Genomic DNA, 20,684 nt, shown 5'->3' on the forward strand with positions numbered 1-20,684 from the left:
AGAAAGATATGTGCTAGACAAATAAATACCACAAATATTTTTTGAGTCCGTTTTTTTTTTCATTTTAATATTGGAGTTAACATCGATTCTTCAAAACACCCGCTCCAGTAAATTTGTTGACCTACTTAGACTCACATTTAGAGTTCACTTATTTTCTTGTCCCTGTAATATATCTGTGTGCAAGTGTTATTTCTATACTTACATGCTCATTTCATTTGTATTACTAATACTACCATATGCAGATCTCACACAGCAATTGAATACTTCTCCGTTTCGTCCAAAAATAATTAAACATATTTATTCTTATATTCACAACGCTTAAAACTACAACAATATTTTGTGTTTGTGTGTGAGAGGGAGATGTATCGAATGTTAGAGATGAAGAGTAAAAAAAGAGAGCTGGAAAAATAAATGAATTCACATTTGAGCGTCCCATGGATAAGGTAATCCCAGTTCACTGCCACATTTTGGATTATCGTCCATGCCGCAGGGATAGAAATGCGGCCACTTCTTAATGATGCGGTATGCATTGGCTCCGGGGCTCTTCGTTTGTTTTGTCTACAACAAAGCAAGTCATTTGAAAGAAAACCCATGTTAATTATTTCTTGCTGTCTTACCTGATTTTGAGCCACTAATTTATAATTCAAGTCAATGAATTTATTGGTCAGGCCGTATGCCAACAAGTACTGTGTAGCCTCCACCTGTTTCTCGTTCGGTTCGTAGCGTCCATAGTCGCCCATGAAAGTGATCGCCAATGAACTGTTGGCATATGTGTTTGCCCAGTTCCAGCCACGACCGACGTAGACATAACCATCGGAGCCAACCTGAAAAGACACAACCGACCGTCGTTAATAGTCAATACGCACGTGACTAGATAAGTCGCCAAATTCCGATACATGTAGATTTAAAAGTGCTGTGCACTTTATTGTTTGAAGATTTGGTTTGTGCAAATTCGGTTGTCAATCAATACGACAGCACTCAACACAGCTATTATACTTACATAAAAATTAGATTGTATATCCGGGAGGCCTTTTTCGGCAATGGCCGAGTCTTGAATGGTGCGCATTTTTATGGAACATTTATATATGGTGTAGCAAGATGTCGACTGAACTCCGATGTGGGTGATTAACACGTACGGTATGGGATGTTTCAAGGGCACTTTCAGCTTATTGGCCAATTCCGAGGCGCCCCACTGCAATCGGTCGACCACAATATGACCGTTTCCTAAATTCGGAACTAAATCACTCTAAATAAATTTAATAATAAAAGATTTCAGATCAGCGGTCGTTCTCTTACATGTGTCGTGCTCATAGTTGTTGCTAAAAAATATTGGGCCCCGCAGCGGTTCGGGGGGTTTGCGTGTCAGTTCAACGTAAATAATAATTGCAGCCACAATTAATACCAGTGAAATGAGAGCCACTAATAGTTTCGATGTGGTTGTAATTTTTTGTGACACGGATGTACTCGAGGTATTTCTTGTTTGATTTATTCCTGGAAAAGAAGAGAAACTAAAATGTTAATAATTTGAGTGGCATCACTTTTTTTTATTAAATTTGGAAAACCACAAGTTCATCTATGATTCGTTATTTAGTAATTTCATATCAGCGGACAGGTGTCGAAATAATCGATTAATAATCAAGAAAACCAAAAATCAAGGTATACAATTCCTATTTTTTATACCCTTCACCATACTATGGTACAGGGTATTATGTCTTTGCGCATATGTTTGTAACAGGCTAAAGGAAACGAGATAGACACATGGTTCCTTTTGAGAATATGCATAGAATAACTTTTTAAGTCGATTTATGCATGTCCGTCCGTCCGTCTGTCTGTCCATGTTAAATTGTAAACAAAATACAGGCTGCCTTTTTTATCCGAATTGGATGAAATTTATATTAATTATAATTTATGTTATATTTTCGTCCGATTTATTATAAATGGTGCACCAGAGTCTTTCGATTTACACGAAATTTGGCACAGCGTAATGAATTAGGTCTACAATGATGTGTGTTAAGTTTCGTGAAAATCGGTTCAGATTTAGATATAGCTCCCATATAAATTTCCGTCTGATTTATTGTAAATGGGGCACCAAAGTTCCTATATATCTTTCGATTTGTGCGAAATTGGGCACAGCGTACTAAATTATTCTTAAGAAACCAAAAAGCCATATTTTGGCTGATAAGCGCCTTTAAAAGTTTCCAAAATCGTCAATATATCGAAATTTGTGGGGTACCGTTATTGATTATTTTTAGCAGGAAGATTTGGTACCTAATTAGAACCCACCGTACACAATTACAGCTAATTCGATAAGAAAACGTGTTCAAAATCAATGTATCAATGTATCAACATTTGGGGGTCTATTAAATGGGGACTACCATTAAAACCTGACGATTATTAATCATTTTTGACAGGCAGATTTGATAGCTAATGGTTATCCAAAATATCAAACTAAAGCCAATTACGTTGAAAATCGTGTCAAGAATGCTAAAAATATCGAAAATCGGAGGTACCGTTATATGGGAGCATTAGCAAAAAATAATCCAAGCTAGTGCATATTCGGACTAGAAACTCGCAACTCAATTTTCCCATTTTTAGGGATAATCTTCACAGAGGCTATTAAAATAACTTTTTCAGAAAAAAAACACACATTTAATGCAGCGTTTCAAAATTAATTAAATAGTCACCCAAAAGTTAAGCACGTGTATTTATATGAATGTTATATGAATGTTATGAATGTTCATAGTTGAAGAGATTTAACTATGACATAACGTATTTTTGGTTTGTTGAGAACCCAAATTTCGAATTTGCTGTAGTAACGTCCGTTTGCATTTTAAATGACAATATGAAATATTTAAGAACATTTTTTTTTAGTTACGTGTTCAGATCGCTTGGAGATATGGATTTGACGTATTTGTATAATATTTTGTAAAAAATACAAATTTAAAGTTTAATGACAATTTTTGAAGATTCTTGAAATCTTGTATACAAATGTTCATGTACACATTACACCAAATACGACTTCATATTGAGCTCAGCCAGATCTGAGTACATATGGCGGGTTAGATAAATTTTGTTGTCCATATCTATCCCTTATTTACGTTCTATGAAAAATTTGAGATTTATAATTTTTTAAAAATATGACCAGTAAGGAAATAAGTAAAGTCGGACGGAGTCAACTATATGATACCCTTTACCATTTTGGCTATATTCAAGTGATGCATCCTAACAGACCTCGCATTTTTGAAGGACCATCAACATGAATGTGGACGACATTAAAAATATAATATTTATCTATATGTGAACCGACGATCGAAATAATCATTTCCAACCCTATAACGTATTTATTTTTGATCAGCGTAAAATTCTATGACGATTTAAGCATGTCGGTATTTCTGTTGTAATTACTATAGCCCCCAAACGAATTGGGATAGATCGCCAAAGTTTTGCATAGAGTTGTCTTTTGTCTTGTCAATTTCGAAGATGAGCTATATCGGCCCAAACATTGGCATATAAGGGTACTCCCAAGTAAATTCGCTAAAGTAGATTGGGTTATTATTGCGTATCAAATGTCTCCACTGGTAGCCACAAATAACGGTACATCCCAATTTTCGGTATTTTGGGGTTTTTGAGCGTGATTTTCTTTGGTGCATCAACCTACACACATGTTCGGTAACATATTGCCAAATTACATGTCATTGGGGGCAGATTTAGATTCGTTTTTGTACAATGGGACGAAAATATTATATATGGAACCTAGATATAAATCTGAACCGATTTCAATAAAACTTGACACGCGTTAGGCTATCCTAACTTCAGTACGTCGTGCAAAATTTTGTGACAATCGGCTTAAAATTCACTCTTTGGTGCACCATTTACATTAAATCGAACGAAAATATATATGAGAGCTATATGTAAATCTGAACCGATTTCTTTCAATTAGGAAAAAAATTTGTTTTGTCTTTAAGGCCAAAATAATGAGCTGTGCCAAAATTCCATCTAAATCGGATCATAAATGCGACCTGTACTTTGTTTACCATATAACATTTACAGACGGACGGACGGACATGCATAAATCGACTCAGAAAGTGATTCTATGCATATTCCCAAAAGGAACCATGTGTACATCTCGTTTCCTTTTGTCTGTTACAAACATATGCACAAAGACATACTACCCTGTACCACAGTGTGGTGAATGGTATGATGAAGAAGATCTTCACCGAGTCGATTCGTCCTAGTTCATACGATAGTAGAAACGTGTCAAATTTTCGAAGCGATTGTAAAAACACTATTTCCAGAAAAACGGGCTTAAAATCTGAGAATCGCCCTTGCCTTCACTTGATGCTAACACAAAAATCGGCTGTATCTTAAAGAGTTGCTAAGAAATTGTATAGGGACATTATTGAATTGGTGTAGGCTCGAATAAAATAAAAAAAATCAATTTTTTGAAACAGATAATGGGATGTCCCTAAAAACATATTGGCCACAGTTTATTGATGAATTAGATACAAAACGTAAATTTTAATCATTATTATCGCTATAAGTAAAACAGAATAATTTGTCCGTTAGATCCATTGTATTCTTAATTTAAAATTGTTGAATTCAAACCCCCAATAGTTAGTAAATATGAAAACGTTAGGTTTTCAAAATCCAACATGAGGACTTTACCGTCAATTGTTTCTCTTTTTAACGTCAAATCTATATCAACTTGAGAATCTTTTGTTGTTTGTTTTTGAATTTGTTTTCTGGATATAGTTGGTGTGTTTTGTCCTCCTACTTACTTTTGCCAGGTTTCGAGGGTGAATCTGCTGTTGAACTATAGGAACCATACTGATTGAGACGCTGACGAGTTCGCTGTGAATTGACCTTCAATAACAATTTCATGTTTATATTTCGAAACACTTGTCTGAGGTAGTTGACTACAAGAAAGGGAGGATTCTTTATGGCGCTCTCAAATAATCGCCTTTCTTCAAATTCAATTTTTTGTTTTCGTTGCACAAACTGCGGAAAAGTAAACAAACACACGGTCTTTTTATTTTCTACAGTATTTAGTAAGACAAATATTTCAACGATTTACAATTCACAATCCGGCATACAGATAAGTTTGTTTGCACCGAGAATGATATTTTTTTCGGATATAAACACGTATTGCACTAAACAAAGAGGGTGTTTTTTTCTCGGTTTCTTTCAGCAGTTTCTGAATTGTGGGTAATGACGAATCAACCAGTTGATGTTTTAATTTATTATTAGCTTTTATTTTGCGCTTATCTTCATTTATGGCGACCACATATCTATGGCAGTGTCCGCGGGTGTGTCTCGTCTTTGGTGTAATTCAAGAGCTGTGCCGAATGACATGGATTGGATGACACATTCACTTTTACGCGATATTTGCTAATTGAAATGAGAATAATTTTAAATCTTCACTTGTATCAGAGATTAGTATTATTGTTACATTTTTCTTTTTTGTTTTTCACTTAATGCTCGCCGCTCGAATGCCATACTCTGTGCTGAACAATTTTGTAAAAGTTTTGATAATTCGACGACGACATCGACAATGGTTTAGAATTGTGGGACATATTACCGGTTATTTAAGCGTGGCGTATGGTGTCATAGCGTCGACTGTTGTACGTATTCCGCTGTAGCGGAGCAAAGCCCACGAAATACAATAATATACGAAGAAATACAGCCATCGTTTATGTGATGGTTGTTGGATGTTTGAGGTCTCTCAGAGTGATATTGCTGGTTTGACTGGTCTTCCGACCAAGCGACAATATGAGTAAACCATTCGTAGCTGCCAGAGATGACAGATATTGGCTAATGAGTACAATTTAAAGTACCGGCTATTGTGATTTTGTACAACCATACAAATCTGAGAAATTGAATTGGAATCTAGAGAAACGATAAACGTGCTTTACAGGAGCACATAGAATTTTGAAGTTAATTGTTTAGTCAGAAAGCATGATTGTAGTTCGAGAAGTGTGATAAGAAAGTGTTGTATTAATGTCCAATATTATAGCATCTTTAAATTAAATATTTTAATGTCATAAAACAATGCTCACGATTTTTATCGGAAAGCCCATAAGAGATTATTAATCGGTCTAAAATGTGGAAATCCAATGATTCATTGTTATGTACTTTGAAGATTTCAGTCCTATCTTCGTTTGAAAGTTTTAAAGTTTATGCCATGATTATTGAAGCTATTGAAAATCACATACACTTTGCTATGTCAAAAATGTGCATCATCGTAATATTGGTATATGGAGTCAATTTACAAATGCCCGTCCGTCTGTCTAGCTAGTGGGCACGATAACTCTCGAAGGGAGTAACTTAAATCAAGTTCAAAGATGGCGTATATTGGTCCATTCTAAAATTTGTCTGAAAATCAAAATCAATATTTTTACATATCTCTGAATATTTCTTACTCATCCTTATACAAATATTAAAACTTTTTTGAGAAGAAAATTTTGAATAACGTTTTTTTGGCAAAAGAGTAATGATTTTGCGTGGGTTTCCGACGTTTCTGACGAATTATTTGAAATGTATGTCATTTGTGTACTGTCTATGGCGGTCCATATCTGAAGCAAACGGTCTATGCAAACTTCATCCAAACGTTGCACATCATCATATTTTTAACAAGTCTAGATCAAGTCCGAAAATTGGATTCATAGGTCCACTCCTTTTGGTACTTCCACCAAAATTTTGGGTTCTAAAGGGTAACTTCTTCTGGTATCGCCCCACAGACTGTCAACTCTTTGCTAAAATAACATATAACTTATATTAAGCTAATAGTTTATCCTGTAAGGTCAAACATGGCAGACTATCGTATTTATACCAAATATAGATTTAGTGCAATTATCGGTGCCATCATCTCTTGCACCTCCGCAAGAAACTGTCACAATTTAAAAAATCATATACTACAGATCTAGGAACATTTTTTATATTTAAATATTCAAACTTTCTGGGTTCTCAATATACTCAAAATTTGTACATATATCACAACTTTTTGCGGATATATTGACAAGCAATTATTTTCATATTCAGTTAAAAATTTACAATAACTAGTATTGTACCCACTTCCATATAGATTTCATATCTTCCCTAACACCAACAATTTGTACATTTTATTTGTTGTTTTTGGCATTGTTATATCGCCAGCGTTGCCGGTTATGGATGACTGATAAAAAGTCACGAATTGCAAATGCCTCCGAATCATTTGCGAAAAAAACACTAATTCGTTGACGTATTGATGTGTTTTGGTTGTGCGGGTGCTGGTGCGGGCTAATGTTACAGGTGCATTCATACATACACACGTACCTACTGCCTATGCAAAATGTAATGAATGGACGTGAATTCCCAAACATAACTTGGTCATTGTACGATAAATGTTTTTCTTTTTTTAATAAATACTAAGTAAAATAATAACAGTAATTAAAAAAAACACACTATATAGTAGTATATGTATGTGAACAAAATATTATTTTTATAACTTTTATTGAAAAATGAAATAATTTAATTGTTAATTAGTAATTTGTTTTAACATGTGGGGCATTAAAATCATATGTGTCTTTCCCCACAAAATATTGCAACAAAAACACACACATGTATCAAATTGTTAATATATTATAGTTTTTACAACCTTCTTCGATATCATAAGTAGTAAGGGATTAGTTCATATTTTTTTAAAAATGTTTGTAAATTTCACTATACAGGGCTTCATAAACATAAAATTAGGTGTACATATCAATTTATAGAAAGGTTCTTTGAAATAATAAACGGAAAGCCCTGTATCTATTCGATTCATAATAGCTTACGAATAATTTGAATACAATCGCTTCAAGTGGAAAAAAACTGGCCTTTACGACATTGCAATTGAAATTAGACTACAAAAGAAATCCCCTTGAATTGCTAACACGTTTGTTACATAATCTAGACGATAATATGGCCGTAAAGTTCCCGTATTTCTAAAATACAAGTCCGAGTAGATTAACAATATCAGAATAATGTACATGTAATTTAATTAAATGTTATAATTCTTTTGCCCCCTTCCATTTCTTGTTTCTCTAACGACATTCTTTTCTACGGCGGTTCCAGTGAGAAAAAAGCTAAACAATCGACTTTACATCACGGCAAAATATACTGGCCCTTAAGAGTCGCACCGTTCCCTTGAGTGAATTTAGATTTTTCAACCCTGTTAGAGAAGCAGGAATTGAAGTACCTCAATATACCTTCAAATTGATGTGCTAATTACAAAAAAAAATCAATTTTAATTCCGACAAAAATGAGTTCTATGTACCATGTTAAGTTTGATTCTATAATTTTTGCGCCACTCTCTCAACCTTGGTTAAAGTGCATATTTTAGGTATTTACAATTTTGTTGAAGTCCTCAAGTCGATCAAAATATTAAAATATGATGAGGCGCTTAACCAACGTCGAAACGCGTTTTATTATATAAATTTATTTCTATAAAAAACTTAATTTTTGTCATTCAGTTAAAAAAAAATAATCAATTTTATTAATGTTTATAATTTTAATTTTTTGTTTGTGGGTTTACCAAAAATTTATTTATTAAATTTATTAGTATTATGAAGTATATAATAATATAAAGTATTTTAATATACTTCATGAAAAATAATAGTTCTAACATTCATAGATATGTTGTCAACTGCGGCGGCAAATATTTGGAGATTGTAAAAATGTGTGTAACGTAATTAAAGATAAATTTATTTCAAGGTATCTACAAGATCATACAGAATCGAAGCAAACTAAAACCATGATTTTTGTGTTCGAAATAATTTTTAAACTTATTTTTTGTCCAATATTGTCCAATCATGGTACAATTATAAATGTTAAAGTAATACTCGTGTCAATATGAATATGACAAATAATGTTTTTTTAGAAAATGACCCAACATGCCAATATGATACGCATACAATTGGAAATTGTTCTTTGTTAAATGTCCTCACGTATTCTATTTACTCAGCCTGCCTTCTGGGAAAGTTTGAGACAGAAATCGTATTCCACAGAATAAGTCGCAACTTTCCCGTACTTTCACTATGTGGTTGAACATTTCCCAAAAAGTTCAATCACATAGGTGAAAAATCAATTCGTTAAGAGAGTTCTGAAATTATATAGAAAATATTCTTTGCAATCCGGACAATATATTTTAGTGGAATTTTGAAAAATAACGGTAGCTTTTCTTTTTGTTGTCCCATTTTCGCGTGGAGAGTAACTTGGGCATATATTTATTAGTTTTATAGTGTCATTTGTCGTAAGTGTGAACGCTGTTAGCTAAAACAATATCAATAATAAATATTAAATTCAAATAAAGTAATATCTTACTAAGAATTACATATATGGGCACTTCCGCAGTCACTTACACGACTTTCAGAGGCAAAATCAAATTTTAAATCTTAAAAAATCGGAAACAATTACATTTTTTACATTTCTCCCATAATATTTTTTTATAGAACTTTAGGAGTACTATCAGTGGTAAAAAAAATTAAGAGCCTCCAGTTTTTAACTTTTGAGATAAAAGCCACAAAAGAGCGGTCACTCACGCGACTTCAAATATACATGACTTTAGAAATCACTGCTAATAATGGGAAAACTCTGCGAATTGTGTGAATATTTTGAACTTTTTATATTCTTTACATGAATAAGAGATATCAAGCATTATAATTGCATTTTCAAAATTTGGCATATCCTTTATTTGCGAAGGCTTTTTCTTGGTCACTTACTCGACGTAACTCACGCGACATTGTTAATTTTGCAGTTTTTATTTCTGTAGTCTCTGCATTTATAGTCTTTAAATTAGTATTTATGCTAAGAACAAGAAGAAAAAATGATAAATGTGGTTTTTCTTTGTATTTGTTGCCTTTACTTTACGAATTTAAGCACAATTAAAGAAACAAATTGTTCGACTTAGGTCTACCTTTTTGCGGAAGTGCAAAAACTATATACGGCCGAATTCGGTTAAGCGAAAACACCTAATTTCACAAAAAAATTTTCTCTTAAGCCGGATTTTTAATTAAAAGAACTTTTGATAAGCGAAACTCGTTGTGATTAAACGAAGTTTTCAATTAATATCTGAAAAATCGTGAAATTTATAATCATATTACAAAATGAATTGAGTAGGAACTTTTTGTTTTCGAAGACATTTGCTTGGATGGCTGAAAAAATGTGCAACATAATTTAAGGTTGCACATAAAAATGTTAATGAATTTCGTCGCCCTTACAAAAATAATATTTTTTGTTTTAAGCGCTGCTCGTTTCATATATATTTGTGTTTTTGCAACAAAAGAGTCTTTCTCTTATACAGATTTTCAATTAACCGGGTTTTCTTTTAAGCGAAGTAAATTCATCCGAAATATTAGTTTAATTGTTTTTTGTTTCAATTAACCAATTTTTCCGACAAACCGGCGTTCGCTTATCCGAATTCAACTGTATATAACAACAGAATCCCGTGGTAAGTGCATCTAAATAGTGTAAGAAAATATGAAACGCGTGCGTGACAAAATTAACATATATTTCTATACCGACTCTAATATGAGAATTTTTTTTGATAATGCTGTTATGTGTGGATCTTGAGATGACAAACTGAAATGTCTTCTATCTCCATCGAAAAATTTTGTATCTGTCAAGCACATGTTACATTCTTCGTCAATAAGTTGATTTAGAACCGGCAAAATCAAATTTTAAATCTTAAAAAATCGGAAACAATTACATTTTTTACATTTCTCCCATAATATTTTTTTATAGAACTTTAGGAGTACTATCAGTGGTAAAAAAAATTAAGAGCCTCCAGTTTTTAACTTTTGAGATAAAAGCCACAAAAGAGCGGTCACTCACGCGACTTCAAATATACATGACTTTAGACATAACTGCTAATAATGGGAAAACTCTGCGAATTGTGTGAATATTTTGAACTTTTTATATTCTTTACATGAATAAGAGATATCAAGCATTATAATTGCATTTTCAAAATTTGGCATATCCTTTATTTGCGAAGGCTTTTTCTTGGTCACTTACTCGACGTAACTCACGCGACATTGTTAATTTTGCAGTTTTTATTTCTGTAGTCTCTGCATTTATAGTCTTTAAATTAGTATTTATGCTAAGAACAAGAAGAAAAAATGATAAATGTGGTTTTTCTTTGTATTTGTTGCCTTTACTTTACGAATTTAAGCACAATTAAAGAAACAAATTGTTCGACTTAGGTCTACCTTTTTGCGGAAGTGCAAAAACTATATACGGCCGAATTCGGTTAAGCGAAAACACCTAATTTCACAAAAAAATTTTCTCTTAAGCCGGATTTTTAATTAAAAGAACTTTTGATAAGCGAAACTCGTTGTGATTAAACGAAGTTTTCAATTAATATCTGAAAAATCGTGAAATTTATAATCATATTACAAAATGAATTGAGTAGGAACTTTTTGTTTTCGAAGACATTTGCTTGGATGGCTGAAAAAATGTGCAACATAATTTAAGGTTGCACATAAAAATGTTAATGAATTTCGTCGCCCTTACAAAAATAATATTTTTTGTTTTAAGCGCTGCTCGTTTCATATATATTTGTGTTTTTGCAACAAAAGAGTCTTTCTCTTATACAGATTTTCAATTAACCGGGTTTTCTTTTAAGCGAAGTAAATTCATCCGAAATATTAGTTTAATTGTTTTTTGTTTCAATTAACCAATTTTTCCGACAAACCGGCGTTCGCTTATCCGAATTCAACTGTATATAACAACAGAATCCCGTGGTAAGTGCATCTAAATAGTGTAAGAAAATATGAAACGCGTGCGTGACAAAATTAACATATATTTCTATACCGACTCTAATATGAGAATTTTTTTTGATAATGCTGTTATGTGTGGATCTTGAGATGACAAACTGAAATGTCTTCTATCTCCATCGAAAAATTTTGTATCTGTCAAGCACATGTTACATTCTTCGTCAATAAGTTGATTTAGAACCGGATTTACAGGCAAAAAATTCGTCCATAACTCCATAATGATTTACTAAAGGTCTTGGGGCCACACAAAGCTATAATACCCTGACAACATAGCATTTTTAAAACATTCTGTTTTGAATTTAATTTTTTAGTACACGGTGCGTTACGAGTGTAACATGTGCGTGACGGTGTTCAAAGTTAAAAACGTATATGTTAGAAATTTGTTTCTCAAAAAAATTAAATGTCAATATAATCTTGAATAACCCCTTATAGCTGTAAAAATTCGCAGAAATTTCATATCGAAACTGATATCAAATTTTTAAAGGGAACATTTTGTAGCGAGTGCGTATGTAGTGGCGCTTGCCTTCATTGATTATTTTTATGTTTTAACTCTTGAAAACAAATTCAAAAGAAGAACATATTTAACGTATTTGAAAGCTCTCTGTATATGAAGTTGTGGTAAGCAGGATTATCTTACCTATCGGTGCTTCTTGTTGGCTAATTGTATTTCGCTTTATGATTTTAACTAAAAGTCTGGAATGAATACGTTATTAGTTAACACCACCAAGTCTTCATGAAGGAAAAATATAATTTATCTCGTTCATTTTGTCATCTAATCCATTGAAGGAAGAACCTATTTTTCCAGAGTGTTGTATTTTGGTCAACATAAGACTTGTTATATTTTTATGACTATATAGATTATTTCAATTGTAAGAACGTCCGTATTTCGAAATTTGTTAAAATTCCATAACAAAATGTTTAATCAGTTTGATTAGAAGTCCTCTGATTTTGGATTGTTAAAGTTTTTTATCTAATTGTTAACCAGCAGAATATAATCCACACTCAGAACAGAAGGTAGATGGAACGTGATTTATTTAAAGTGATAAAAAAATTGTATTTAGTTCTCTCCTCGATCACAATGCGACGTTAGTTCAACCCATACTTTGCACTCGCAAAATCAAGTGAAATAAAACTCCAAAAAAAAAATAGTGTTTCAGATCGCAGAATAATCGAAATGGAAAGTGGTGCATATATTCTTTATACCAAAACCAAAATTGGCCCGAAATGAAACTAAAATATGCCGAAATATCCAAGGCAGAAATCCACTGGAGTTTTTTTTAAATCATGGTATGATCAAATCTGTATGGAAGTCGTATCACCGTTTATAAGTGTAGAAAAATTTAATTTTTTTTTAATATTCTAAATCAATTGGCAATATTTGCATCTCACAAGTGATTATTTATAACTTAAATCTTAAATTATATTTGTCCATCTCAAATGATTATTAAAAAGGAATAGAGTTCCATTAATTTATACATTAAGTGATACCGTTGCGTTTCATCAATGATCATCATTTACATTGCCTGCTACACATGTTTTTTTGTGCATTGATGATCATTACCAAGACTTTGGCTATTCTTCTTCATTACATGGTGTATGTAATGTAAGAGATAGTCTTTGATGAAACAGAAAAAACGCTAGGAATGGATATGTGAGAACAATCCAGAGGCCGCTCTCAATAACAGAATCAACGCTAAGCAGCCGATCTCAATTTTGTCGTGATTGTATATTTTACATTGCTTGCTGTTAAGATAACATACCTCTCTCGCTAGCATAACTTCATGGTGTAACATTACAATATTGTGGTCAACCAGCATACTCTGAAAGTACTTTCTGCGTGGGAGCCGCTAAATGATCAGTGTAAGTTTTTATTATCTTATTTTGTTTTGATCTAATGTTATGATGAAATTTTGGTACCGTGGAGGTATGTTCGAATGAACGATAAACAACGGAACAATACGATATGATTAGTTATTTGGATTGAAACCATATCGTATTATTATTTATTTGTTTACTATTTTTTTGATCTGAAATTGAGAATGGTATCATACATGTAAATTTTGTTCATGAAAGAAGATTCGCATTTTAAGACATTAATGCAAATATAATAATAGCTTATGAATATCTTAAATACAATTGCGGTTATAATGTTATTTATATAACTGCTACCTATTTTTACCTTTAGTAATATTATCGCTAATTTTCTTTTAAATGATTTTTGCATGTAATATCGATAGTTTTTTTCTTTATATATAATACAATTGTTATTTCAACTCGATTCGAATGCAATTTATATTTTTTTTATTGCGAATATGTGTATTCCTAGATCATATTTACCATTTAAGTTTTCCTTATGAGTCGAACCCCATTTAGAATTCTATTACCTTCATTAAAATGTTATGAAAAATCAATTGATCTGATAATAAACATCATTATGAACTCAGAATAGATCAGTAAATAACTTTTTGATTTCCCCTAGGTAGCGTTTGCTACCTATGAATCTGGGGTTACTAAGAAACTATTATTTTATTCTTTTGGATTCTTTATAAATGTAACCATGGTCGGAAGGGCTTAAGAGCTCCTAAACAGCTGTGGCTCTAAATCATTTGATATGTTTCCTTTTCGAACTCTCCATTATTTTCCTCTTTCTCTAATACTTTTTTTCTTTAGATCTGAATCTATCCTTCTGTAGACTATCATCATAATTTATCGTTTAATTCATCCATATATCGATTCACTCGACGTCGCTTTTTCGAAGAAACGTTCACATAAAATTGAAAGAACTTAAATATGTGATATTTTTCTATATTTAAACCGACTAACATCAATCCCTACACATACCATTCTGCACTCTTGGGCATAAATACCTCCTTTTGGCAACATTGGTTTAATTGTAAACAAAGTACAGGTCGCCTTTATAATCCTATTTGGATAAAATTTGGTACAGCTCATTTAGTTGGCCCAAGGCCATATATATAACTTTTAATGCATTGCGTATACAGTATTTTTCGGTTAATTGACCCTACGGTTAATTGGTTTCCACGCTTAATTGAACCACATGATGGGGCAAAAAATATTTCATAGGAAAATACATGTAAATTTTCTCGGATAATTAAACCCTGTTAATTGATTTTCCCGCTTAATTGGTTCAAAATTCATGTCATCAAAAATAAATTTCCTTTTACTTTTCACCGGTTAATTGCTTAATAACAAATGAAAAATAATCTGCCATTTTTTGCATACATATTTGACATAATTTGTGAATAAGACTAAGTGGGACCTCTACTAATTCAAAACATATGTTTATTGCAAAGGAAAAACTGCGAGAAAGCTTAATTTGTATTTGACATTGTAATTGAACAAACTATTCAATTAAGCGGGTTCGGATAATTGGTTCCTCGGTTAATTGAACAAAAATGTGTGCAAATTTTGATGTGCAATTAACCGAAAAATACTGTATATTAAATGTTTCGCACATTAAAAATAATCTGTATTTTAAATCAAATCTTTTATTTTTAATTTTTTTAGTTATTTGGTATTAACCTCAGTATTAACCTCAGATTTATGCAGAGACATAAGAGTGTGGCCTTTGCATTTGATTTTTCAGATACTTTGTTAAATGCATACCGATATATCTCGACTAACCGAGCCCATCTAAACATGTTTGTCAGCCCGTGTGCCCATTATAATTTATTATTGATCATTCGTCATTAGCATGTAGGTTCTGCACAAATATGACACCTATCGGTTAGGGTAATATTTGGGGGATAAAATGGACCAACAAATTTATTTTCGTCTTTTTTCTGGTCCCTCTAGAGATCACAATATGCTCAGGAAATAAGCATAGATTTTCTCATGAATATCGGTCAATATTTGGCTGGTCCAGTGGTCCAAGACTTTTGTGTGAAAAATTAAAAAAATTACTCCGCAAAACGAAGACCGTGAAAGGTTACACTATATCAAAGAAGAGTGGTTGACATTAAAAAACACTTTTACTGGAGGTGAATCATTTTTTTATTAAATTGTAACTGGTTGTGTGGGAGGAACCACAGATGATGGTAGCCGATAATTATCCTAAATTTGCCTTATTCAAATCGGACATTCCATTCACCTAATATTGGGTTTATAAATATTGAAAATTTAGACACTTTGTGAGGACGTACCAGAAGAATTGAACCAACGAGTCCCACATATTACGAAGTGATAGTTTCGATAAATTAAATATTCCATTCGCTTCATATAGATGTTTAAGTTTTCAACATTTTGACCATTTGTGGGGGAGGTACTAGAAAGAGTGGGTCACATCAGCCAAAATTGGACCATTTTCTGTGGATGGTACCAGAAGGTGGATTGGACCGATATTCCCATATTTGAACTTGATTTAGGTTTGGTTGAAATGTTTCAATATACAAAGTTTGGATAAAATCGGATACTCCCTTCGAGAGTTATTGTGCACAACATCTGGCTGGACGGGCGGAAATTTCTAAATCTACTCCAAATTGTCTGAAACGTATTTGGTTCATAGAAACATGGGGAGTAAAACCAATATTATCAAAGTGTATATGCCCTCATCAGTCATAAGACTGAGGGTATAATAACGCTGACAAGCTTTACAAAAATGTGAGCTGTATGTCAGATTCATCAAATGAAAAGAAAAGGGCACACAACCAACCAGATTCTAACTGAATATATTTTTTCACCTAAGGCTATGTTTTACCATACTTTGGATGTAACGAAGTTCTACTATAATGAAGAAATTTGTGTAGTTCGCTATAACCGTACATCTCTTTATTTGTAAAAACGCCACGTCAAAAATTAGACTCGATAAAAATTGGAAAAACTACACTACCAAAATTAGACTTGACAAAAAAAATATGTAAAATTTCACCTCATTTTTTTAAACTAACAACGTTACCTATTATCCGACGGGCGTACAAAAATATTCAACTTCCCCACTATGCAAAATGTAGTGTACGGCCGTATTAACCAAATACGTCGAATCCATATCTTCAAGCGAATAATACAAACCACAAAACAAAATTGAAAATTTATTAAATTAATCCAAGTATTTTATGTTCCCATTCGAAATTTCTTATTTTGTGAATGTTTTGTTTTTATTTGACGTTCCACGTATTTCGGTAACATTCATATAAATACACGTGTTCTACTTTGGTGGTGAAAAACGTCGAACGAGCTAGTTGAATTTTAGGTAGCGCTGTAAGACTTTGCTTTCTCTACCAATGACAGTACTGACAGCAGCCATCGCAGTGTACTTACCTGCTGTTTACAAACAATTTTATGGGTAGACAATAGCAAAGATATAAACCATTTAAACCAATACATTTATATATTTGTCAAATGTCTAGTGACCAGAGATGGCCTGTCAGAAACAGTGACGTAAATGACATACATTTCCGACGTATAATACATACGTCAGAAACGTCGGAAACCTACCCAAATCCATTAGGTTTTTGACAAAATAGCTATTTCCATTAATCAATTTGGAAGTTACGCATGCTTTACTCAAATTAATATATAATTTCAAAATTTTCTTCTCAAAAAAATTTAAAAAATTTTATCATTTCTAGTAAGGAATAGTCAGAAATATGTAAAAATAATATATATTCTTGAAAATAACTGTACCCGCTGATAATATTGAAATAAATGACGTTTACTACATTTATTACATTTTATACAGGTATATGACGTTTTCGACGTTTACACCCTTTTGACAGTCGAAAACCTAAAAATTCGTCACACGGACCATACCAAAAGAATAAAAAATATTTTAACTATAAATAGGAGGGCCGGAATGAATTGAATATGAAATAAATTGAAAAATACATAATTCTATTGTAATAATTAATAATTAATATTTTCATTCATAACTTCAGAATTATTTTTCAAATTGGTCGCCCTCGTCACAAAGACAATTTTAAATTTGTTGACAATGCATGAACTCAAGTATGTTCCACTGTCCCTATTGTCGCAAGCTAAACAAATATGGTATGCAAGGAGTTAAGGTTACACAATTTAGAACAAAGTCAAACTTAACACACAAAAAACACATTCAATTGGTCAGCACCTGTATATTAAAAATCTTATAAACACCCTGACCACACCCCTTCGCAATTCTCTACGATTTTATTTAATCGCTGCATTATTATCTGGTTTTATTTGGCACTTGTCAGATTTAGTAAAACCAGTTTTTCGTAGTGCAATAAAAATCTGATTTTCATTGCAGTGTATTTGTGTAGACTCGAATGTCCATTTGAAAAGCTCTGAAATACCAAGCTTTTCAAAAGAAAAACTAATTAAAACTTGTTCCATACTATACGTATATTACTCTTAATTTATGTGCATGTGTGAAAAATTTAATACGTAGTAATGTGTGTGTGTATATATATGATTGTATTGTAATTAAGAAAAACTAAATAAACAAAATTTTATTGATAACAGATAACACTGTACAACACCAAGTTTAGAACAGTATGAGCATTAGTCTTTAGTTATATGTTTTATGATTTATCCCTATTGGATAACCGCCAATATTTATAATTAGGCTTACGACCAAATTATATTTTAATTAGGCCCTACCGATAATACAGTGCCTATTACGAATCAAAAACAGTTGCAAAAGACAAACTAAAGAATCAAAAGTACCAACAGATTTGTAGATCATCTGTGTTCTTGGATACATTTTACAGATATTCGTTTACATTTAGCAATGTTGAGTCTATTTGTCGAATACGGATCCGAACTCTCGAATTTTTCATCCAAACATTTATTAAAACTCATATACTATGACTGAATAAAATATTTTTTGTGTTAACCATTCCTTCACCCATAATATGATTAATCGTGACCGATAATTTTTTTACGATGAACGGTCTATATTTAGAGGATCTAATTGATCACAATTTTTGTAGGAAACATGGCAACATTCAACATTATGTGACATAGTTTCTCTACGGGAAGACAATATCTGAATGTCAGAGATATACAAATATATACAGACTATGAGCATTCCGAATATTATTTAGGCCGAAAATATGTAACAATATCATGAAATTTGGCCTAGAATTGCAGCAAGGAAATCAAGTTAAACTTGTCGATAAGTTAATTTTTAGTAATCATATTGAGTTAAACTATTTGTTGGAAATAATAAAAATATTCAGAACCAGAAGCTTCTATTAATATAAAATGTTCTCGATTTTTTCCTTTATATATTTGAAATTTATTGAGTTTTATGAATGATTGTGCGACTTTAGCATTCGCTTAGTCCTGATTTACATTAAGCAATGTTGCCTCAATTCTATATTTTGTAGGTGAGAGATTTGAGGGGAATGTCAACCCTTGCCTAATGTAATGTTGGAATTACCGGTTACAAATAGTCCTTAAAAAACAAATTGGATTTGAAAAATATTTTTGTTTTTTAATTTTCTATAAACAAATGTTGTCAACATTGGAAACCCGATCTGAGCAATATTAGGTTTAAATAATTTGGCATTTGTATTGCCTCACAGTGTATTTAGTAAAAAAAGAGCCGTTCATCCGAAGAGAAAACGTCAAGTGCTTTTATCATAAAATCAAAAATACACGATCTCTACCAAAGAGAACATAACAATTTAGAAATCTACATTCTAGAATAAATACTCTTTCTTGGAATTCACAATAATCATACGCACATACATATCGATAATTTCATTGTTTATATTTATATTTGTGTTTGTTTTATTCCTTTTTTATTTTCTTGTATTGGACTGCTTTATGCACAGTCAGTTGTAACACTTACCACCACCATTCGCCTGCATCGAACGGGCCTCCACTGTGGCATCCATGTATTGGTAAATTGTCACGGGTCCTTGGTATTGGGTCATTGGCCCGATCACGACATCACTTGAATTCGACAAATTAACCACACTCGAAGGCTGTACACTGGGGTTGCTGAAAATGCTCTGCGGAATAGAGGTTGGAAGAGATGCGGCATTCGAACTTTGATGCGACCCGGGGCGGCCCGTTAAATTCCACAGCGCATTATTGGCTGGGTTTGGATCGGAAGTGTTTCTTTGTTCGTACATATTTAAATATTCAAAAGTTGTTTATTTTTGGTTTTTTTGGTTAACCACTCTCTCAAACCACAACCATGCAAACACTCAGTGGTATCCGTTTGTAAATATACAACGATGTATTTACACAATTATTAATAATTATTTTTTTATTTAAATGTTTTTTTTTTTTTTGTTAACAATACGCTCAAGTTGCATTCAACAATTTCAGTCGTATCTCCGAAGAGGAGGACGACCAAGATCTTCAACCTTCCCGAAAGCGATCACAATTTCTACTGAGAGTTGCATTTTTGCATTTCAGCCGAGTGTGCGTTTCAAGTTTAGTACGAGTCGAGTTGAAACGATCAACCGATCGACAGACCGGCCATTGAGCAGCAGTGTAGAGTCAGCTTCATATCTGCCCGTACTCAACACGATAATATTTCTGTTCAATTTTATTTGAAGTGACACTACGCTGCGGCAATTGATACTGGTTAGTATTTTGCCACCTTTAGGCTCATGACATAACGACTGTGGCGAGAGTGTACTAACAAGTATACGCATATATAGTATGCACAATGTGCATGTCACATATACATACATATTTTGTCGATTGATAATAGAGAAAATGCCTACTCCTTGTTGTATATATACTTGTGTGCTTTAAATTGGGAAAATACTGAAAATTGGCTGCTCTATGCCGATTTCAACAGACAGACATGACTACATCATTGTAGAATTTAGATCAATATTACACTTTCTGAGGTATCCAACGAATATTTCGAATTGTTGCAAACGGAATAACAATTTTAACCTTTCAGACTGTTTCAATATTTCTAAAAACACATCA

At 32.5% G+C, this 20,684-nt stretch overlaps 1 protein-coding gene across 2 annotated transcripts; it reads right to left on the bottom strand.

Annotated features, from left to right (window-relative positions):
* Window positions 1-417: 417 nt before the first annotated feature.
* LOC133328958 (peptidoglycan-recognition protein LA) lies at window positions 418-19,869 on the bottom strand. Of its 2 annotated transcripts, none has more exons than XM_061537460.1 (5): window positions 19,582-19,869; window positions 1,297-1,491; window positions 1,001-1,236; window positions 618-824; window positions 418-558 (listed from the first exon to the last, which is right to left on the bottom strand). In XM_061537460.1, the coding sequence occupies exons 1-5, from the start codon at window positions 19,865-19,867 to the stop codon at window positions 418-420; spliced, it is 1,065 nt and encodes a 354-aa protein (XP_061393444.1). In that variant the 5' UTR covers window positions 19,868-19,869. The 2 variants fall into 2 exon arrangements, with proteins under 2 accessions (XP_061393444.1, XP_061393445.1); XM_061537461.1 differs by lacking the exon at window positions 19,582-19,869 and adding an exon at window positions 4,779-4,928.
* Window positions 19,870-20,684: the final 815 nt, after the last annotated feature.

The sequence above is a fragment of the Musca vetustissima genome, unplaced genomic scaffold, assembly GCF_032173495.1.
Source record: "Musca vetustissima isolate MV318-11 ecotype Yass unplaced genomic scaffold, APGP_CSIRO_Mvet_v1 utg8951, whole genome shotgun sequence".
Taxonomy (NCBI): domain Eukaryota; kingdom Metazoa; phylum Arthropoda; class Insecta; order Diptera; family Muscidae; genus Musca; species Musca vetustissima.